General features: G+C 41.5%; 2 protein-coding genes across 4 annotated transcripts in view; both read right to left on the bottom strand.

Moving 5' to 3' along the window:
- Positions 1-2,530, bottom strand: part of MUC19 (mucin 19, oligomeric) — a 139,676-nt gene extending 137,146 nt beyond the window's left edge. The window contains exon 1 of the mRNA XM_089303329.1: positions 2,463-2,530. Within this exon, the coding sequence (XP_089159455.1) occupies positions 2,463-2,530 (68 nt within the window). The remainder of the gene's footprint in view (positions 1-2,462) is intronic.
- A 16,362-nt stretch (positions 2,531-18,892) lies between these two features.
- LRRK2 (leucine rich repeat kinase 2) overlaps positions 18,893-22,176 on the bottom strand; it is a 165,880-nt gene continuing 162,596 nt past the window's right edge. For 2 of the 3 annotated variants that reach the window (XM_070049660.2, XM_089304025.1), the window contains exon 51: positions 18,893-21,456. In XM_070049660.2, coding sequence (XP_069905761.2) covers positions 21,335-21,456 — 122 coding nt within the window. In that variant the 3' untranslated portion in view covers positions 18,893-21,334. The remainder of the gene's footprint in view (positions 21,457-22,176) is intronic. The other variant, XR_016213164.1, reaches the window with a different exon arrangement.

Below are 22,176 nucleotides of genomic sequence, written 5' to 3'. Positions count from 1 at the left end.
TCTCTGAAATACATAATTTTTAAAATGTTCATAATAAGTCTAGGATGCACCTTTCCCGAGCCCATCCACTACCGCTACCCTGACCCCTCATTCACTGCAGCACAGCCTCTCACCTGGGTCGGCAGGGGGTGTCCAGCCGGTCTCTCCGTGATCTGATCTCAGCAGACATTTGCAAACGATCATTCCATGTACTGTTCCACTCAAAACGTTGTCAGACAGTCAAAGTTATGTATGTCACCAATGTTAACATACATGGGTTATGTATGTTACCAATGTTAATAACCATGAGTTATGTATGTCACCAATGTTAATAACCATGGGTAAATTCTGGTTTACAGTGATGCTGAAAGTCAAGATTGCAATAAAATTTACATTTTTTGCCCTTTTATGAGATTTGTAAATATTTTCATGAAGAACCTGACAATTAAATGACTGTGCATGTAAGCTTTTTAACTTCTCGTATTTCAAATTACCTATGGTTGATATTATTGTGAGAAAAAGTATATTTGTCCTTCATATATATACATATTTGTAATCAATTTAGCAAATTTTTAAATGAGATCCTTTAAAAGAAAATTATTTTTATCTTAAAAATTTCAGATTTTAATCAGAATATGTTTTTCCCAGAAGTCATTATTAGGTAGCTTGATTTTAAAAGGATATTAAGATTAAGTCTTTAACCTTTTCCTAACAGTGTATCAATCGGATAAAGCTGATAATATGAAAACACACACTGCATAAGTACTGTACATAGCTTAAAAGCCTATCCATCAGAAAGAACAACAGCCCCATGTCTCCTTCTCGATTTAAAAGGATGTGGCTTAAGAGTCTGTACATTTAAAGACGCACCATCAGAGAAAGGTCAACAGATCAAAGAACAATGGCTTCAGTATGGCAAGGAGGCTTTTCAGAACGACGTCTGTACCAGAAAGAAATACGGACAATGTGAAACACTATCTATTTGCACTGGGAATGAGAACTTCCCTATTTGCTTATATATTGTAATCTGAAATTACATTTGAAATTGAATGTCTGAAATCTAGAACATTCTTATTATATTCAAGGTTTTACATATGGGAGAAATAAAAATGTCATGAAGTCTTAAAATATTATTTAAGTCTATCTATGACAAGCAATATTTAAGATTAGATACAAATAATAAATAATTTTCTTTCAGATAATGACGTTCTAAGAGATTAAACAAGAAATACTGTCAGTGTTCTGAGTAGAAAACTAGAGTGGCGTTGGCATTAAGCAGCTTACTGACTTCCATGACAGAAAGTTTAAGGGGAATAGGTAGGTGCATAGTAAGCCTCATTTCTGGCACAGCACTGGATCTATGTCTTCTCTCTGAATTTTTATCACCAAAATGGTTTCTTGTGCTCAATCTTAAGCCGTATGCTAAAGGGCACATTCATCCGCACACATCACCCTCGCCGTTAATGGATCAGTTCCTTCTTTCCAACTGGCCCCTCTACTTGTTCAGAACCACTGCTGTTTTCCCAGTATGGTTTAGTTTATATACAATTTTCATAAATATTCCTTGTGTGGTTGAAAATGACACATCCCACAACTTACTGGTCTCAGTGTGTTTCGTTTTTATTCATCAAATCAGATTGCTTACTGGGCAATTCACACCTCTGTCCCCATGGATTCATGTGCTTTTGTCCAGTCACTCTGCAAGTCCCTGGAGGGGTGTGGTAGGCTATCTCACTATGATAGGTCTGGTTATTTTTTGTAGTTTTGCTAACTCATGATTTACATCTTTTAGAAGGCATCACATAAATTCAAAGGCACATGTGCAAATGCATTTAAAACAGTTACATCGTCATGATGAATTAAACATCTTCCCATCACAAAGTTATTCCTGAGAATGGTATTTGCCTTCAAGTCTGGGTTGTCTGCTATTAGTTGTCCTATCTTCATTCTGGTTCTTAGCTGTGCACTTCTATTTTTGTATTTGTATGATTCACGCATTCTTAAAATTTAGTTGCCTCTCTTATAGACAGTGTACAGTTGATTTAAGCCTGAAAAATTCTTAACTGAATCATGTAGGCCATTTAAATTTAATACCGTCATTGAAATATTTGGTTTTACACCTGTTACAGTTTTTATCCTTCTTTCTGTTTGTTTTTCCTCTCACTTGCTCCCTTTATTTGGACTGAAACATATTTCGTTTTATATTTTTCTCCTCTGTTAGCTTGGAAATACACTTTGTACTTGTTAGTGTTTACCCTATACATTAGTAATACACATTTATTTATCAAAATCTAAGTTTAGCCCTCTTCTTCACTTATTCAAGGAATTAAAGCACTTTATAAATAGCTTGAGCTACTTGGGAGAGCTTCGTTTAAAAGCAGTTTAGGGCTCACAGCCAAAGTCAGAGGACGACCTGAGATTTCCCCTATGATTTCCAGCTTCCCCCATCACTGCCATGTTCCTGTTACAGTTGACAAACCTACATTGGCACAGAATCATCACCAATTCCACAGTTGGCGCTAAGGTTCCGTCTTGGTGGTGTACGAGCCATGGGTGTGGGCAAATGTGGTGACATGGATCCACCGCTGTCTCACGTACACGACTTTCACTGCCCAGAAAACCTCTGCGACCTGCCACTCAACCTTCCCTACACTCTATCCCTGAAACCCGGATGTTTTTGTTCTCTGCAGGTTTACCCTTTTCAGAATGTCATGGAGCTGGAATCACATATCGTGTGCCCTTTTCAGATCGCTGTTTTCAATTAGTACATGCATTTCTGTTTCTGCGCGTCTGTTCATGACGTGACGACCTGTATGTTCAGAGCTGAGTGTCAGGAATGCACCTATTTATGGATTCACCTACTGAACAATATCTTCGTTGCTTTTACGTTTTGGCAGTTATGAACAAACTGCTGTAAACATTGCATGCAGGTTTTTTGTGGCTATAACTTGTCAACTTATTTGCATAAACACAAAGGGATATGACTGCTGGATTATATATTAAGAGTACGTTTTAGTTTTGTAAGAAACTACCAGATTGTCTTCACAGTGTCTGTGTCATTTTGCATTCTACCAGCAGTGAAGGAATGAGAGTTCCTGTTGGTTCACATCCTTGTCAACGTTTGATGGTATCAGCGCCTTTGACTTTTGCCCACTCAGATATGCAGTGGTGGCTCACTGCCATTTTAATATGCATTTTCCTGATGGTCTATGACATGAAAATCTCTTCATAGCTTCTTTAGAACTATGTCTGCTAAGGTCTTTGATCCATTTTTTTCTGTTTTTATTGATTTTTAAGAGATCTTTATATATGTGAGTTAATAGTACTTTAACATACGCACATGGTGCCAATATTTTCTCTCACTCTGTAGTTTGTTTTTCAAAGAACCCAAGTTTTCAGTTTCAACTAACTGAAGATTTATTTCATGGATTATGCCTTTGGTGTTATGTTTAAAAAACCATCACCATATAATGACATCTGTTATTTTCTAGAATAACAGAAGTGTAACTAGAAGTGTAATAATTCTAAATTTTACATTTAGGTATATGCTCTATTTTAAGTTTTGTGAAGGGTGTAAGGTCTGTGTCTAAGTTTTTTTTTTTTAATTATTGCACGTGGACGTCCACTGTTTTCCCATCTTTCATTGAAAACATTATCTTCATTCAATTGTACTGCCTTTGCTCCTTTGTCAAACATCAGCTGAGTCTACTGTGTCGATCCGTCTCTGGATACTCCAGTCAGCTACACTGCTCTGCTGTTTCTTTCCTCACTGTCACACTGTTTTGATCCCTGTAGCATCAGGCTCAGTCTGAGCAGTGCCAGGCTTCTAATTGTGTCCTTCTCCTTCAATATCATGTTGGCTATTTTGGGTCATAGGACTTTCAAATCATTTTTCCAATATCCACAAAATAATTTGCTGAGATACTGAGTTCTGCATTGAATCTCTAGGTAAACTTGGAAAGAACTCGCAGCTTGACAATGTTCTCTTCCTACCCAGGAGTATGAACTGTCTCTCCACTTCATTGTTTGATCTCTTTTATCAGAGGTTTGCAGTTTTCTTCATATAGATGGCACATATATTTTATTGTATTTATACCTATTTTATGTTGGGTTGTGCTAATGTAAAAAGCAATATGTTTTAATTCCAAATCCCACTTTTGTACTGCTGATAGATGGGAAACAACTGACCCACACAGATTAACCTTGTATTCTGCAACCCTGCTGGTACCACTTTTCAGTTCCAGAAGATTTTTTGTCAGTTCCCTCAGATTGTCTACACAGATCCTCCTGTGTGAATAAAGAAAGTTTATTTGATCATTCCCGATGAGTACTTTTCTCACTTCCTTTTCTTGTCTTACTGTTAGAACTCCCAGTACAAGGCTGAAACAGGAGTCAGTTAGCCTCTTAGTCCGTTCCTCATCTGAATGAGAAAGGTTGAGTTTCTCACCCTTAGGTATGCTGACAGCCACAGCGGTTTTGTTCATTTGCTTGTTTTTGGTGGGGGGTGACACTCTTTCCCAAGTTTAAAAACTTCCACGCTTCCGAATTTGCTGATTCATTTTTTCATCACATGCTGGATTTTGTCCAAGGAATTTTCCTCATCTATAAATGTCATTGCGTGATTTCTTTAGTGTCTTGATGTCAGGTGTTACCCTCATTGATTTTCAAATAAATACATAGGTAAACCTCACTTGGCTATGGCGATGACTAACACACTTTTGAATTTCATTCGCTATTATTTTTGAGCACTTTTTGTTTATATTCATGCAAGATATTGGTCTGAAGTTTTCCTTTCTTGCCATTTATTTGATTTTTTTTTTTGACAGGCAGAGTGGACAGTGAGAGAGAGAGACAGAGAGAAAGCTCTTCCTTTGCTGTTGGTTCACCCTCCAATGGCTGCCATGGCCGGCGCACCGCACCTATCCGAAGGCAGGAGCCAGGTGCTTCTCCTGGTCTCCCAGGGGGTGCAGGGCCCAAGCACTTGGGCCATCCTCCACTGCACTCCCTGCACTCACAGCAGAGAGCTGGCCTGGAAGAGGGGCAACCGGGACAGAATCCAGTGCCCCAACTGGGACTAGAACCGGCACCCATATGAGAAGCCGGCACTGCAAGGCGGAGGATTAACCAAGTGAGCCACGGCGTCGGCCCCAAGGTGTTTTCTTTTTATAAATTATTAATCATTATTCAATAGATACAGAGCTGTGCAGATTTCTTGTTTCTTCAGTGAGTTTTAGCAGGTTGTGTCTGTCAAGGAACTGTTCCATTTTGCCCAGCTAACTGAATCTGTGGACACAGGGTCACAGTATTCCTTACTATCCTCTGTACATCCGCAGGATCTGCACCGACATTCCTAACTGTGTTCCTCCTCTGTGTTTCCTGGCCTAGGTAGAGGCTTCCCAATTTGACCCATCTTCCAAAGGATCAGTTTTTGGTTATGCTGATTTTCAACTTACTTTGCCCTATTTTCAACTTACTGGTTCTGTTCTAATTCTTATTATTTTGCTTACTTTGGATTTATTCGCTCTTCTTTCTAGTACTCTAAGGTAGGAACTTAGATTATTGATTTTAGATCTTTTCTGACAAACTTTTAGTTTTCAGCATTATTTATGATATTCAGTACTATAAATTTCCTACTTAGCAATTCTACCGGTGTATACCACAAATTAAGACAGGTTGTGCTTGCATTTATTTGAAAATATTTTTAAAATTTCCTGCAGATTTCCTCTTTGATCCCTGTGGTATTTCCAAGTTTGCTATTTACTTTTCGTTTATTTAGGGAATCTTCAGTCATCTTTATACCATACCTTTCCAATTTCAACCTATTTTGGTCTGAGAGCACACGCTGATTTCTGTTCTTTTAAATTTGTTAAGGTGTGCTTTTCCACCTAGATGTAGCCTGTCTTGCTAAATACTCCATGTGAGTTTGCTTATAATGCGTAGCTTGCTATTGATGGATGAAGTCACCAGTTGATGGCAACTGTGTCCAGTTCACGGACGGTGCTATTGGGCCCAAGACGTGTCCTTGCTGATTTCATGGCTGCTGGATCTGCCCATTCCTGAGAGCAAGGTTTTAACAATGCATTCATCTGTTTCTTAATAGTTTGCAATGTTTTTAGCATTTTACCATATGTACTTCAAATGTATCTGTTGCATACATATGTATAGATATATACACTACTTTTTCTTGAAAACCAGTATTAATATAAGAGTGAGGATTCCTTACAATCCATGACTCTGCACAGTTTAGTGAGGCAACATTCCTCACAACAGATGCTATGACATCCACACAATTTTTACACTCTATATATTAACTCCCACAACTAAGAGAAATGTGATAGCTGTTTAGTTACGGGTCTGGCTTGTTTCACTTAGCATAATGATCTCCAAGTCCATCCATTTTCTTGTAAACGCCAGGATTTCATTCTCTGTATGGCTGAGCGATTTCTCTTGGCCGCCCCATGGGTTTTCGGCCCCCCTGCCTCCATGTTCAGGACAGTCACCTCTGCAGGGAACTGACCCCTCCCTCCAGCACTCGGTAATGTCTGTCCTTGTCTTCTGGAACTTTCCTGGCTGTGAAGTCCACTCTACCTGAACTTTTCAGTAATCAAGAGCTTGAGTCATGTTTTACACAATAACATACATGGGGCCGGCGTTGTGGTGTAGCTGGTAAAGCCGCTGCCTGCAGCGCCGGCATCCCATATGGGTGCCAGTTCAAGGTCTGGCTGCTCCACTTCTGATCCAGCTCTCTGCTATGGCCTGGGAAAGCAGTAGAAGGTGGCCCAAGTCTTTGGGCCTGTGCGTCCACGTGGGAGACCTAGAAGAAGCTCCTGGCTCCCAATTTCGGAGTGGCCCAGCTCCAGCCGCTGCGGCCATTTGGGGAGTGAACCAGCGGATGAAAAACACCCCTCTCTGCCTCTGCCTCTCTGAAACTGACTTTCAAGTGAAACAAACATATCTTTAAAAAAAAAAAAAAGTACAAGATGTGAATTGGGCTAAGGATGGCTTCCAGTCTTCTGGGGTCTTGCTGCCCCCAGTGGTAGAAGTGGGCATTTTCCCCTCTGGATCTCGCGTACAGGGAGTTAATTGCCTGTGCTGCCCCAATCCCGTGAGAAGGTCCGTGTTTTTGACTCCTTTCCTTGCAATGCGCTGCGATGTGTCCTCTGCTCACCGATCCTTTCTGGGCTGGGGGAACTGAAGCTCAGGCTCGCGAGGGTCAGAAGATCCCGTGGGGAAGAGACACAGCTTTGGTGCTCTGCGTACATCTTCGTGCTCCCACTCCCACTTGGATTTCGATAGCGCACACCATCTTACCTGATCTTCAGTAAACCCACATGTCTGGCTTTAACATTCTCCTTTCTTTGCTGCTGAACGTTTTTGTTTTCAGTTGGTGGACTTCAAGTCATCACCATATCTGTTCTCATGTTGTTATCAACACAGATTTAGTTTCTCCCAGCTCCGAAAGCATAAACACTAAGTAAGCATGCCAAGTAGCAGTTGACAGGGATGCCAGGTTACAAGGTTTTTTGCTGTCTGCTATCCATCGCAGATAATCCAGAGACCTTAGTCCGTCCCACAACTAACAGAATAAATAATCAGCTGGTATCAGCTCTGCCCATCTGCTCCAAACTTCAAAACCCCCTTTCTTCGTCTCAACAAACACAAGCACGCACGGGCTGGACCTGAGAAGCCCAGGCTCCTCACACAGGTGGGAGTGGCTTCACACCTTTCCACACAGGTGGGAGTGGCTTCACATCTTTCCACACAGGTGAGAGTGGCTTCACACCTTTCCACACAGGTGGGAGTGGCTTCACACCTTTCCACACAGGTGAGAGTGGCTTCACACCTTTCCACACAGGTGGGAGTGGCTTCACATCTTTCCACAGGTGGGAGTGGCTTCACATCTTTCCACAGGTGGGAGTGGTCTCACCTTTCCACACAGGTGGGAGTGGTCTCACACCTTTCCTCACAGGTGGGAGTGGCCTCACACCTTCCACACAGGAGGACACGGCACACAGACACAGTGGCAACAGGACGGCACGAGCAGGAGACGAGAGCGGCTGCAGAGCCCGGAGCGCGTGCTCCAACCTCTCATTTCTTTTATTCTGACACCCAAAAGGTTCAAGAGAGTAAGTCTGCTGCCTGAGTCGTCCTCACAAGGAGACAGCTTCCCACAGGTTGTTCATGTTCCTGATTCCAGCTGGTGATTAAAGATTTAGATGAAGTACGTCTTTCCATTTCCCAGAATGGCTAACTGTGCTGGAAAAGCCGTCCTTTCAAGACTGGGCACGTGGCCTAATGATTAAGCCATTCATGTCTCACACCAGAGTACCTGAGTTCAATCCCCAGTCTGGCTCCTGACTGCAGCTTCCTGCCAATGCAGACCCAGACGATGGCTCAAGTCACTCGGTTACTGCTGGCCACAAGGAGACCCAGCCTCAGTCTGGGCAGCTCAGCCCAGCCCTGGCAGGAACAGGCATTTGGGGAGGGAACCAGCACATGGAAATTCTCTCACTCTCTCTCTCTCTCTCTTTCAAATATAAAAGAGAAATTCCTTCAGTGTTTCATAACACATCACTTTTCTTTCCTCCTATTTGAATTTCCATGAAAGTCTAGAAGTTATTTGAAAGAAAAATCAAAGTAATTTATAAACCAATTTATGTATTTAGGTAACAACATCTGGAAGAGCATTCTCTTTGCTGTGTAGTCAATAACCTGAACAGAAGAGGTAAACAGTAAAATCTGAGAAGTCAGCGTAGGAAGGGTTAGGGTTAGGGTTTCTCTGTAACTGACATAAAGAATTACAGAGCATCGAAGCTTACAGAGGAAGTGCGAACATTTAGTCAAATGTGCTCAAGTTGACTTAAAAGCTTAACACCAGGTTCAGTTACAATATGAGCACATACTGCTACCACTGGGTTTACTTTTGAGATAAATATTTATCACTGAGCATCCCATCGTAAGTAACTAAAACTTACACTCCTCTGAAAGTACCCATCTTCTTTCCCCAGAAACCTTTTAGTTAAGGTATATAGTTAAGGAATAAGAAAGGAGGAAGAAGGGTGGGAGTGCAGGTGGGAGGGTGGGCAGGGTGGGAAGAATCACTAGGTTCCTAAAGTTGTATTTATGAAATGCATGAAGTCTGTATACCTTGAAAGTAACCCTCTTGATCAACAGTTTACTGCAAGCCAAAGGTACTACCAGTTTTACCCATGCAAAGAACACATAAAACTAACATAATTTATCATTTCCTATGGCAAGAAAAATCATCTTCCAAAACCGATCACAAATTTGTAGTAGACTGCAAATACAAATTTCCATTCCCACATATGATTATATCCCACAGGCCTGGTGCTAATCAGCAACGTTGCTTAGACAGCAGACAGGAAACAAACAGAACCCCGAATTGTAAGGGGTGGGGGACAGGTGGGGGGCAGAGGAAGGGGAAGGTTGCTTATAATACTTGTGTGTTACACAGCCAAATTGTGCCCTAAAGCAGAAGGGTTTTCATGGGTGATAGGCGACCCCCATGGTGTGCTCATCTGCCACCCCAAGCCCCCCCAAAAATCTGCAGCAATTTTCTGTCCCTCTGCTGCACTCAGTATGGCCTTGCTCAGAACCCTGCTATCAGGAAGCCAGCAGCCGCATGCAATTAACTGGAGTAGAAAACTTATCAGTGCTATCAACTGCTTGGATCTGCGTTCTACCAAACGAGGCATACTCCACAATTAATAATTCAGAAAGAGAAAGAGTCTTGCTTAATGTGTTTATTTCAATAGCTGCAGAGATTAAAAAAACAATCTGATACATTCTTCACACAATCATTTCATTTTCATTCAAGCAATCACATTGCATTTACAGGGTGACACAGAATTCAGTAGATCCTCAAAGGCAAAGCAACCAGACAAGAACACAGCAACAGGGACTTGATGAAGATAGACCTCGTTTTTCTATTCACACGTGGCCACAGGTTTCAAGGAAAAATATAAAATAATATAATTACACTCAACTTCTTGGTAGTAGTTTCTTTCCAAGCTTAAACTTTTTAGATGAAAGTTGCTGGCTTCTACAGATTTATCATCAGTGGTTTGCAGGTGCAGCTTCCAAAGATCTGTGATGAACAGTAATATGCAAATGTGTCAATAGTGATGCTGTCTGTGTGAATTCCTTAGGGGGTGGATTTTACTTGAAGTGAATGTAACATGTCCATAATGTATAATTCCATGATATATTCTCATTCATCAGGAAACCCATGTATATGAGGGATCTTCCAAAAACTCATGAAAATGCGTATTAAGAGAAAACGGTGCATGGATTTCTAAAGATCTTGAACCATAATTAACTTCCCTTTGGGGCCCTCTGAGCACCTCTGTACTACTCTGCCTCTCTGTAGCGAGGAAGTGAGTTTTCTGGCTACTGGAGCGACTCAGTCCAGTTCACTGAGCCAGCAGATGCCAAATCTGCAGTTTAGACCAAGGTCTGTCCTGTCCCTGAGCTTTCCATTTAGTTCTCTTTTAAAAGTAATCCTGAAGGCAACTATGGTCAACTACGCTACTACTACACAGGCTGAACACTGCTAACCTGAAAGTCTGAAATTCAAAATGCTCTGAAACCCAAACTCTGACTTCCAACCCGAGGACAAATGCAGGTGCACTAAAAATATTGCATGAAATTACTTGTAAGTTGTGTAAGGTATACACGAAACAAAAATGAATTTCTAGCCCCAAGACATGTTATTATTTATTTGCAAATATTCCCAAAACCAAGAATTCCAAGGCACTTCTGAACCCATGCCTTTCAAATAAGGATGGCTCACTCTCTACATACCTGTGTAATTCTGTCAAACGTGCCTTGGGTTATCTGGAGCTATTTCCTAACAGCCCCAAACAGAGGTGGGGACAGCCCCTTGTGACACACAGTCACAGTCAGGGATGCCTTTCACGGTTCCTTCACCTACAAGACAAACCTGGTGCTCAGAACCTCTCCCTCCCTCCCAGCCTAAGGCCTCTAATAAAGCTCACTAGCTTCATAACTCATTCCATAGTAAAATGCAGTACCAACATGGAAGTAGATGTTTCTCTCGTACTTTCAGTCACAGAGGAGAGATGGAAGTTCTCCAGGAACAAGACGTAGCACACCTTTCTGTATTTGATGAGGAGATTGCAAAATGAGCTCATGGTTCCAGGATGGGGCATGAAGTCTGCTCCCTCTTCCCAGAATTCTGATTTCACTCTGGAGCTGCTGCAGTGCCTACTCACAATGAAAGTCTCTCCTGACAACTTAAGTTTTAAAGAAATACTTCCAGGCCAGTGCCGCGGCTCACTAGGCTAATTCTCTGCCTGCGGCGCAGGCACCCCGGGTTCTAGTCCTGGTTGGGGCGCCGGATTCTGTCCTGATTGCTCCTCTTCCAGTCCAGCTCTCTGCTGTGGCCCAGGAGTACAGTGGAGGATGGCCCAGGTGCTTGAGCCCTGCACCCGCATGGGAGATCAGGAGGAAGCACCTGGCTCCTGGCTTTGGATCGGTGCAGCACGCCAGCCGAAGCAGCCATTTGGGGGTGAACCAACAGAAGGAAGACCTTTCTCTCTGTCTCTCTCTCACTAACTCTGCCTGTCAAAAAAAAAAAAAAAGAAAGAAAAGAAAAAGAAAAAGAAAAAGAAAGAAAGAAAGACTTCCAAAAGAGTGTTCATTATACTTTTTTATTTTAAATAATAAACGGTAACAGTGGTGGCACCTACTGGGTCAACGTGGTGAGGCCAGGTAGGCAGGATCACTCCTATCAGACACTCCGTGAGACGGAGTTTTCCAGCGGAAGGCAAGCAGTAACCCAGGACCTGGATGCTGCCACCCCTCTCCGTCCCCTTTGCTTGTCTTAGGCTGGGACACCTTCAAGTAGAGACCTTCCAGAGAAAGCTGGAGACCTAGGGAGAAAGCAGCTGGCCTCGGCCTCTGCTCCACTGCTCAGAGTTCAGACAGCTAACAGCCTGCAGGCCAAGGTGCTGGGAACACTCCACAAACCAGGACAAGCTAAAAGCAGCCAGCACCTACAGACTACACAGCCAGATCCAGAGCTGGTATCCAGTACACTGCCCGTGGCTGGGCGACAGGAGAGAATGTAGACGGGGCATGAAATCTCCTGCTGGGAGATGTTTCTGGATTGCTCATGAGTCTGTAGGAACAGAACTGTTTTCCCAGACGCTGAAGCTACTAAAGTGATGGGTGCCATGAAGAAGCAAAGTGGTAGCCGGCGCCGTGGCTCAATAGGCTAATCCTCCACCTTGCGGCGCCGGCACACCGGGTTCTAGTCCCGGTCGGGGCGCCGGATTCTGTCCCGGTTGCCCCTCTTCCAGGCCAGCCCTCTGCTATGGCCAGGGAGTGCAGTGGAGGATGGCCCAGGTGCTTGGGCCCTGCACCCCATGGGAGACCAGGAAAAAGCACCTGGATCCTGGCTCCTGCCATCGGATCAGCGCGGTGCGCCGGCTGCAGCGGCGGCCATTGGAGGGTGAACCAACGGCAAAGGAAGACCTTTCTCTCTCTGTCTCTCTCTCTGTCCACTCTGCCTATCAAAAATAAAAAAAAAAAAAAAAAAAAAAAAAAAAGCAAAGTGGTAAGGGTTCTGGACCCTCTGCGCCTTGGTATCTGAACGCTTCAATGTTCACCTTTCGTATAGCAAGTTCAAAATCGTTTCTGGTACTTCTGCTGTCTGTCTTCAGCATATTTCACTGTCTCAAGGAAGAGTAAGTTGCGTGCCAGCTAAAATAGTTGCCAGGTAATGGACACAGCGCTTGCTGGACTTCGTCAGAAAGGCTCCGTTTTTGTTAAGAGACCCTGCCTCAGGTTCATCTGGACAAACAGCACAGGAGAACGCCAGGTGCCACGCAGCCAGCAGCACCGGCTGCGCCAGCCCTCCTGCCCGCGCCTCGGCAGGCAGATGCTGCTACTCTGGAGTCTTCAGGAGGCCTGAGCACCTCTGGGGCCTGGGCCTCTGTAGGAGCCTCCACATCAGCCAGAACTGGAGTTTTACCCACATCCTGGGCCTGGCCTTGGACTGGGACAGCCCAAGACCCCTGGCAACATGGGCAAGAACACGCTCCGACCTCGCAGTAGGTGATGCAGGCAAGGCCTCTGGGCCTGCAGCCGACTCCTTTTCCTATCTGTGGGATTAACTTCCTTTGCCCGGCAAACTCAGCAGCCACACTCACAACCTTGGCATTGCTGCCCTGCATCTTCCTCAGCCCCTTCTGGTCGTGGTTTTTGGCACAGGCATGATCCCCAAGAATCTGGGGTCCACCCCCTTAAGAGATTCCCATTTCTGTGGTCAAGGTTCCTGCAGGCCACTTCTGTGCCATTTGGGCGACTGGTTGTGGACACTGTGCGTCTTGGATGTGGCCATGTCTGCATGGTAACAGCTCAAGGTCTCTAGTTTTAATTGCAAACTTCCCCCAAAGATAATTCCTGGTAAGATCGAATGCTTATTTTGATGACGATTGGTAGCTTTTCTTAGCACTGTCATCAGGAAAGACTTAAAACGAGTATGCCTATGTTTTTGCATACATTATTTATTATAAAGTCTTATTGTCTTAGGACTTAAGAGTGAACACTATAACAGAAAAATTTTTCTGAGAATTAAATATGTATCATTTCTATCATATTTTATCCTGGGGTCTTGGTAACTATTTCTATTGAAGAAAATTGAATTTAAACCTATCATAATTCCTCAAGGAAAATATTTCCTAAGCACTTTCTTATAATCAAATATTCCATACAAAGATAAAACAAACTTAAATGGGCTATTTAAGGAAAAAGTATCACACAGTCTAAAGAAGCTATCTACAAGGCAGGCATTCCAAGATGGCTGAATAGGGAAAAGGTACGGATTTTGACGAGGGGAAGACAGCAGAAGAAAAGTGGAGACAGTGTACTCCCAGGGGGGAGCTGGAGAACAATCAGCAGTGGAAATTCTACAAAAAGAAGAGGGACACCGTGGAGCAAGCATGGAAGGTGCACCAGCCAGCAGGAGACACCAGATTCCTAGAGTGAGGTGAGGGTAGACTGAGGGCCCCGTGCCACTGAGGATACTGCATGAGGGAGAACCTTGCAGAACAGACTGACTTGAAGTCCAGCCTGGAACCCTGCTGGGGCAAGCTTCCCAGCTAAAGGAAAAGCACATTTCTTTCTCCCACCCCGCACAAGGGCACTCCACAACCAGCACGGAGACGGTGCCATCCTGACACAAGCAGACGCTGTGGGGGCTCCTGTACATTCACGGGACTAGGGGATTTCACCAGAGAGAAAAATCCACATTTCCCACTAATTCTGAGTCTGGCTAGCAGGGTTGGCAGGGAACTGGGCACCCTCTTAGGACTGTGAGGAACACACATCCTTTCAACCTATCATAGGCTCCTGGGCTCAAGCTGCCATGGAGGAGTACCCACAGGCAGCTGGCTCTGGAAATGACCACTCTCTGTGGACAGGACAGGCTCCAGGGGCAGAGAGAAGAATCCTCTGCACCTAAGGACTATGGCAGCTTTGTGAGTAGAGACTTTGGGAATCCTGGGACTGCAAGGTAGGGTCTGGGGTATAGCTGGGTTTCTGGGTAATCACTGTACTTGGTGCCAGAGGCTCAGAGTTTCCTGAGGGCCTGGGGTGGGCCATAGCTTAAGATTCAGTGTTTATACTGAGGACAGTATAGACCCTTTATGTAGTTAATGTGCCACCACGGGTGAGGGTTGTACCCACTATGGGCTAACCCTGGGTACTGATCATATTAGGAGAAAGTGAAGTTGTGATTATGCCAACAGGCACAATCATCCCTCTGCCTGCTGACAATAGAGGAGATCTACCATATCCATCTTGGGTGTCACCCTGGATTCTCGTCCCACCTTTGAGCACTGACCAGAGCTCCCTATCCCCACCCAGCACACATCTCTGGGTATTCACTAAAGGTGCAGTCACTGCACTAAGCCAGAGAGGCATGGTCATCAAAATGAAGAAATATAAAAATAGAAATCTCCCAGTAAAACTACAAAGCAAATTCAAGGCAAACAATATAATTTAGAGGAAAATAGCAGGGTGAAGTTTTTACTGATAAATCGCAATTTTGAATGTAAATGGCCTAAATTCTCTAAATAAAAGATACAGGCTGGCTGAATGCATTAAAAAACAAGACCCATCTATTTGCTGCCTGTAAGAAACACATCTCACCAACAAAGATACACATAGACTGGAAGCAAAAGGATGGAAAAAGATATTCCAAGCTAATGGAAAGCAGAATTGAGCCAGTCTAGCCATGCTAATATCAGACAAAACAGAATTTAACACAAAAACTGCTGAAAGAGACAAAGAAGGGCACTATGTAATGATTAAGGGAATGAATCCATAGGAAGATGTGACTGTAATAAACGCATATGCACCTACCACCAGGGAACCTGGCTGTTTAAAACAAATGTTAATGGATCTAAAGGGAAACATCAACTCCAATAAAACAGCAATGAGGGACTTCAACACCACACTATCATCAATAGAGAGATCAATGAGACAGAAAATCAGCAAAGAAACAGCAGAGCTAATAGACAGGATGGACCCAAAGGACCTAAACAGTATCTACAGAAAATTTCAACACATAGTTGATGAATATACATTTTCATCAGTGCATAGAATGGATATCTTCACTGAATTCTACTAGACTTTTAAAGAAGAACTAACTGCAATATTCAAAACAGTTGAAAATGAAAGAATCCTCCCAAACTCCTTCTATAGGGTGAGCATCACCATAACTCCAAAACCAGAAAAAGATATAAAAAGGAAGAGAACTATGGATCAGTATCACTGATGCACATAAATGCAAAAATCCTCAACAAAATACTGGCTAATTGAATCTAACAACACATCAGAAAGATAATTCACCTGGACTAAGTGGAATTTATCTCTGGTATGCAGGGAATGTTCAACATACACAAATCAATAAATGCAATATACCATGTTAACAAACTGAAAAATAAAAACTATGTGGCTATCTCAATAGATGCAGAGAAAGCATTTGATAAAATACAATACCCTTTCATGAAAAAAAAAACCCTTAAGCAAACAGGGTATAGAAGGAACATTCCTCAATAAAATAAATGGCAAACCCATATCCAGCATCATATTGAATAAGGGAAAGCTGGAAGGATTTCCACAAAAATATGGAACCAGACAAGGATGCCCACTCTCAGCATTGCTATTCAACGTAGTCCTGGAAGTTTTAGCCAGAGCCCTTAGGCAAGGGAAAAAAAGGAGTAAAAATTGAGAAGGAAGAAGTCAAATTATCTCTATTTGCAAATGATACGACTATATGTAGGGAATCCAAAAGACTCCATTAAGAGGCTATCGGCACTCATAAAACATTTTGGTAAAGTAGCAGCATATAAAATCAACACAGAAAAATCAATAGCCTTTGTATACAAAGACAATACCACAGTGGAGACAGAACTTGTAAGATCAGTCCCATTCGCAATAGCTACCAAAAAAAATAAATACGTTGGAATAAAGTTAACCAAGGACAGTAAAGATCTCTACAATGACAATCACAAAACATTAAAGAAATAGAAGACATGAAAAAAGGAAAAATCTTCCATGTTCATGGATTAAAAGAATCAATACCATCAAAATGTCCATATTACCAAAAGCAATTTATAGATTCAACGTGATCCCAATCAAAATACCAACAACTTCCTTCTCAGATAGGAAAAACAATGCTGAAATTCATAAGGAAACACAGGAGACCCCAAATAGACAAAGCAATCTTATTCAATGAAAACAAAAGCAAAAGCATCACAATAGCAGATTTTAAGACATATTTATAGGGTATTTATAATCAAAACAGCCTGGTACTGGCACCAAAACATATGGATAGACCAATGGAACATGTTAGAATCTCCAGAATTCAATCCACACATCGACATCCAACTTACCTTTGACAAACAAGCTAAAATCAATCCCTGGAGAAAGAACAGTATCTTCAACAAATGGTGCTGGGAAAATTGGATCACCACATGCAGAAGTATGAATCAAGACCACTTTCTCACACCTTTTTTTTTTTTGGTTTATTTTATTTATTTGAAAGACAGAGTTACAGACAGAGGTAGAGACAGAGAGAGAGGTCTTCCATCCACTGATTCACTCCACAAATGGCCGCAACAACTGGAGCTGTACCAATCCAAAGCCAGGAGTCAGGAGCTTCTTCTGGGTCTCCCATGTGGGCACAGGGGTCCCAGGACTTGGGCCATCTTCCACTGCTTTCCCAGGCCATAGCAGAGAGCTGGATCGGAAGTGGAGCAGCCGGGACTCAAAGCAGTGCCCATAATGAATGCTGGTGCTGCAGGCCAGGGCTTTAACCTTCTGCACCACAGTGCCAACCCCAGCTACCTCAAACCTTATATATAAATCAACTTAAAATAGATCAAGGATCTAAATCTATGACCTGAAACCATCAAATTACCAGAGAAGAACACTGAGGAAACTCTGCAAGGCATTGGCATAGTCAAAGACTTCTTGGAAAACATCCCAGAAGCAAAGGCAATCAAAGCAAAAATAGACAAATGGGATTACATCAAGCTGAGAAGCTTCTGCACTGCAAAGGAATCACTAACAAAGCACAGTGGCAACTGACAGAATGGGAGAAAATATTTACAAACTATATAACTGATAAAGGATTAACATCCAGAACTGATAAAGAGATCAAGAAACTCAACAACAACAAACCAAACAATCCAGTTAAGAAATGGGCAAAGGATTTAATCAGGTATTTTTCAAAAGAAGAAATTCAAATGGCCAACAGAAACATGAACAAATTCTCAAGATCACTAGCATCTGGGAAATGAAAATCAAAACCACAATGGGGTTTCTCAGAATGGCTCTCATACAGAAAAAAAAAAAAAAAAAAAAAAAAAAAACAATAAATGCTGAGGAAAAAGGTTTCCTAATCCACTGTTGGTGGGAATGCAAACTAGTACAGCCATTGTGTAAGATAGCATGGAGATTCTTCAGAAAGCTAAAAAGACACACCTTATGACCCAGCATCGCACTGTTGGAAATTTACCTAAAGGAAATACAATCAGCATAACATACCCCAGTTTATTGCAGCTGGATTCACAATAGCTACATTATGGAATCAACCCAAATGCCCATCAACACTTGACTGGATAAAGAAAATGCGATACACACACATACACACACACATTCATACTATGGCTGAATATCACTCAGCCATAAACAAGAATGAAATCCTGTCGTTAGCAACAAAGTGGATCCAACTAGAAACCATTATACTTAGTGAAATAAGCCAGGTTTCAAAAGACAAATATCATGTTTTCCCTAATCTGTAGTTACAGAGTACAAAAAGAATGTAAAATATAATCATCTGTATTGTAGTCTGCATAAAATTATTCCTGTGCATAATCTGTTGAGAGGAAACTGCATACAGCCTAAATGAACTTATTTATTATCTTGCAACCACACAGGAAATATTTTGATTACATTGTCATTAGTTCTATTTCATTGAAAGAAATTATGAATGAATAGTTAACAAAAAATAATTATACATGAGTTAAATGGTCATTTTTTCCATTCAATCATAGTTTATAGACACTGTCTATATTCTTGGTAAACTAGGGTCTTTTTAATGTTTTACTTGTTAAACTTCTTGTTCCATGAAGTATTAAGCCTTTTTATTGTAATGTAAATTTAAAGTATGTTACTTCAAAAACTAAAAAAGACAAAAGAAAGGGTTGGGGTTAGGGGAATGGGTGGAAGGAGGGAGGAAGGGAATCTTTTTATGTTCTTAGACTTCTATCTATAAATCATTGAATCTGTTAAAAATCAATTAAAATGAAAATGAAAAATGAAAGAAGCTATCACAAACCTGTAAAATGCACAGACATGCTTTTAAAATGTTTATTATTGCATTCAAATACAATGTTCATTTACATATTTTTCCATGATTGTCATTAGTTAAAAAAAACTGCATATATGTATAAAAGGAAAGTGACAGACAGCACAGGAATGAAAGCCTCCATCATGTTTGAATTTTGTTCTTATTAATTATATTAAATTAAAGCCTGGATCCCTTTGAAAAGTGGAACATTTTTCAGGGTTATGAATTTAATTACTCTTAATATAAAGAAATCCTGAAATCCTCATATAATGCCAGTTCTGAGAGTAATAATTTGATTCTAAATCCTATTAATTAGATTGGTCATCCTGTTAATTACCCCAGCTAGCCTATTAATTAGACTGTTTATGCAATTAATTAGACTGCTAATCTTATCATAAGGGAGGTGTTCAAAATGATAAGTATTAGCTTGGACCAAAGGATACACCAACAGTGTTTTTGGTAAAATAGAAATGATACTCAGATTATTAAAATTAAAATATTATTGGCCATGATTTTCCTACTGTAGGAAAATATATAAGCAATTTACAAATAATTTGGAAGACAAAGTTAGCGGGGAGTTTTACCAATCACAGCTAAAGCTCCTTTCATTTTCAACAAACTGAAAAATGTTATTTATGACACAGGAGGACACTTTAAAAAGTCAGTGGAAAGATACAATTAAAAGATGAACTTATTTGGGAATCAGTGGTCGGCCTAGTGGTTAAGATGTCCACCTCCTGAACCAGCGTAGCTGGGTTCGCTTTCCAGGCCCAGCTCCTAACTTGCGTTGGCTAATGAAAACTGGGAGGGGACGCAGGAATGGCTCAAGCAGCTGGGTCCCTGGCACCCACACAGGAGACCTACGCCGAGTTCCTGGCTCCTGGCTTCCAGCCCATCCCAGTCTCCATCATCGCAGTTATTTGGGGACTAAGCCAGTGCTCTCTCTCACTTCATTTCTCTATCTCTGAAAAAAGAAAGTGTACTTTGATACAAAGATTTTCAAATCCATGCATACAACAAGTTCTCAAAAATTCATGGAGGGACCGGCAGTGTGGGGTAGCGGGTTAAAGCCACGGCCTACAGCTAGGACTCGAACCGGCACCCCTATGGGATGCCCATGCTGCAGGCAGCGGCTTCTTCCACTGACCACAGCTGACCAAATTTCACTCTGTGAAGTACCCTCATATTTGTCCTTATGGTCTGTAAATCTGCCAACAGGGTTTTTATGGAAATGATACAGTTCGTGCAAGGCGACACATTCAAGGGAAAACATGAGTAGAAGCTTGCGAGCAGAGCCGATGAGAACCACGGAGCCACAGAATGCCTTCCCACTGAGAATCACAATGAAGCATCACACATCACTGCAGGGAATGAACAGCGTATCCACACCAGTGAAGAAGGGAAGGGGCACTGTAGGCAAGAGCGCTGACGTGTAAGCCAGAGACAGCTCGCCAGATTTCGTTAGGAATTTTCAGGGTATCCACTTCAAAGACAGAACTGAAAGCAGCAGCAGAGAGTGTGACTTTGCCTTTCCCGCACGTGGCCACGAGGTCCTGTCGCCCATCAGCCTGTGGTGGCGCTTGCTTTCAGACACAGTCAGTGCTACCCGGTACCCCAGTCACATCAGCAACACGGGGCTTCATCGTGCAGCTCCTCTGTGTGTCTGCAAGTACACAGATGCTGCATTCTAAAGCAATCCAAGAGAGGACTTGCTGCATTCTAAAGCAATCCAAGAGAGGATTTGCTGCATTCTAAAGCAATCCAAGAGAGGATTTGCTGCATGAGAGACTGCCCTCAAACGTTTGTTCTACCTTGTGGAATCTCAAGGAAGTAAGCAGGCCACAGCCCAGTCCCAAGCACAGAATTTAAAATAAGGATTGCCCTCATCACGAAGGAAAAAAAAAAAAAAAAAAAAAAAGAGGCGGTTTGTAAATTTTTTAGTCTAAGTACTGCAGTTAGGTACTTCATATATTTTCTTTCATTATTTAATCTACCAAGTTAATTAAAATATTTAAGAATATAATACTACATTTTTAAATAGTTCCTTAAAACATACTTTCACTAGTAACTATTTTTACATATATTTAAATTTTTAAAAAAATATGACAGTACTTCCACAAGTTTGTGAAAACATACAATTAAAAGATAAGTTTATTTTGATACAAAGACACCGAACTTCATGTATTTCTCATCATATTTGCATTTTCTAAAACTTTTTGAAGACCTCTTGCATAGATGGACTGCAATTTTTTGCAATAAAATAAACTTATCTTTTAATTCCATTTTCCACGAACTTTTTGAAGCTCCCTTGAATTAACATTCCTTCATATATACATGAGGCACTTCAGAGAGTGGAAGAACCTTCGTCAGTGCAGAGAGTTCAAAGCAGTATTTACAAGAGATCAGAACAATTCTCCCATTCGGAGACCAAAGTTTCTGAATTCCCTCTTACTCAACAGACGTTCTTCTCATTTTCTCAGCTAATTCTTTTCTCACTTCAATGTGTTTTTCTAAATTTTGTACTTCATGCGGAAGATTTGTGTCCCAAATAGACAAGCAAGATTGTATCTCTAGAAGAAAAAACAAAACCACATTTCAAAGATCTACCGTGAAACATTGTCATTAATTTTGTGAATTTATAGTTAGCTGACTTGGATAAACTTATGTACCTCCGTAGATTTCAAAAATTCATGGAAAACAGAATAGGAAGACAAGATTATTTTGGGTCAATTTTTTTTTGAAATCCATGTATATGAGGTGCCTTCAAAATGCTCACAGAATGTGTGCATTATAAAACACTATGCATGAACTTCAAAAAATTTTCACAAAAATAAACTCATAATTACATTTTTATAAGAACTTTGTAAAGTACCAATAATAAACTATTATAATTTATAAAAAAAACTATAATTGGGAATGTTTGTAATATACTATAGAAATTACTAAATTCTAAAAAGAATGGGGACGCCTCATAACCTATCATTTCATTTTCTGAAGGAAAGCGAGCTTTTTCCAGCTCTATCAGAATCAGCCTTCACACACATATAGGTAATTGGTAAAAAAAATTCACATTTAGTTTACGTGGAACTGGTTCTCACTTCATGCTGATCGGTATCCCTACTTCACCTGAGAAAACGAATATTCAACACACTTGGATCACCAAAACTTGGTTTTCAAAAGTTCAAATTACATATTCTATGAAGAGACGGCCAATTAGGATTGCTGCAAGTATTTTATCACATCATGCTGACTTTACACCCATCCAACAGCGCAGGCTGTCCTCGCTCCTG

Source organism: Oryctolagus cuniculus, chromosome 9 (genome assembly GCF_051225735.1).
Source record: "Oryctolagus cuniculus isolate XC-2025 breed Fujian yellow rabbit chromosome 9, ASM5122573v1, whole genome shotgun sequence".
Classification (NCBI taxonomy): Eukaryota; Metazoa; Chordata; class Mammalia; order Lagomorpha; family Leporidae; genus Oryctolagus; species Oryctolagus cuniculus.
Note: the sequence above shows the minus strand (reverse complement) of the source record. Positions and strands in the feature narration are given on the sequence as shown.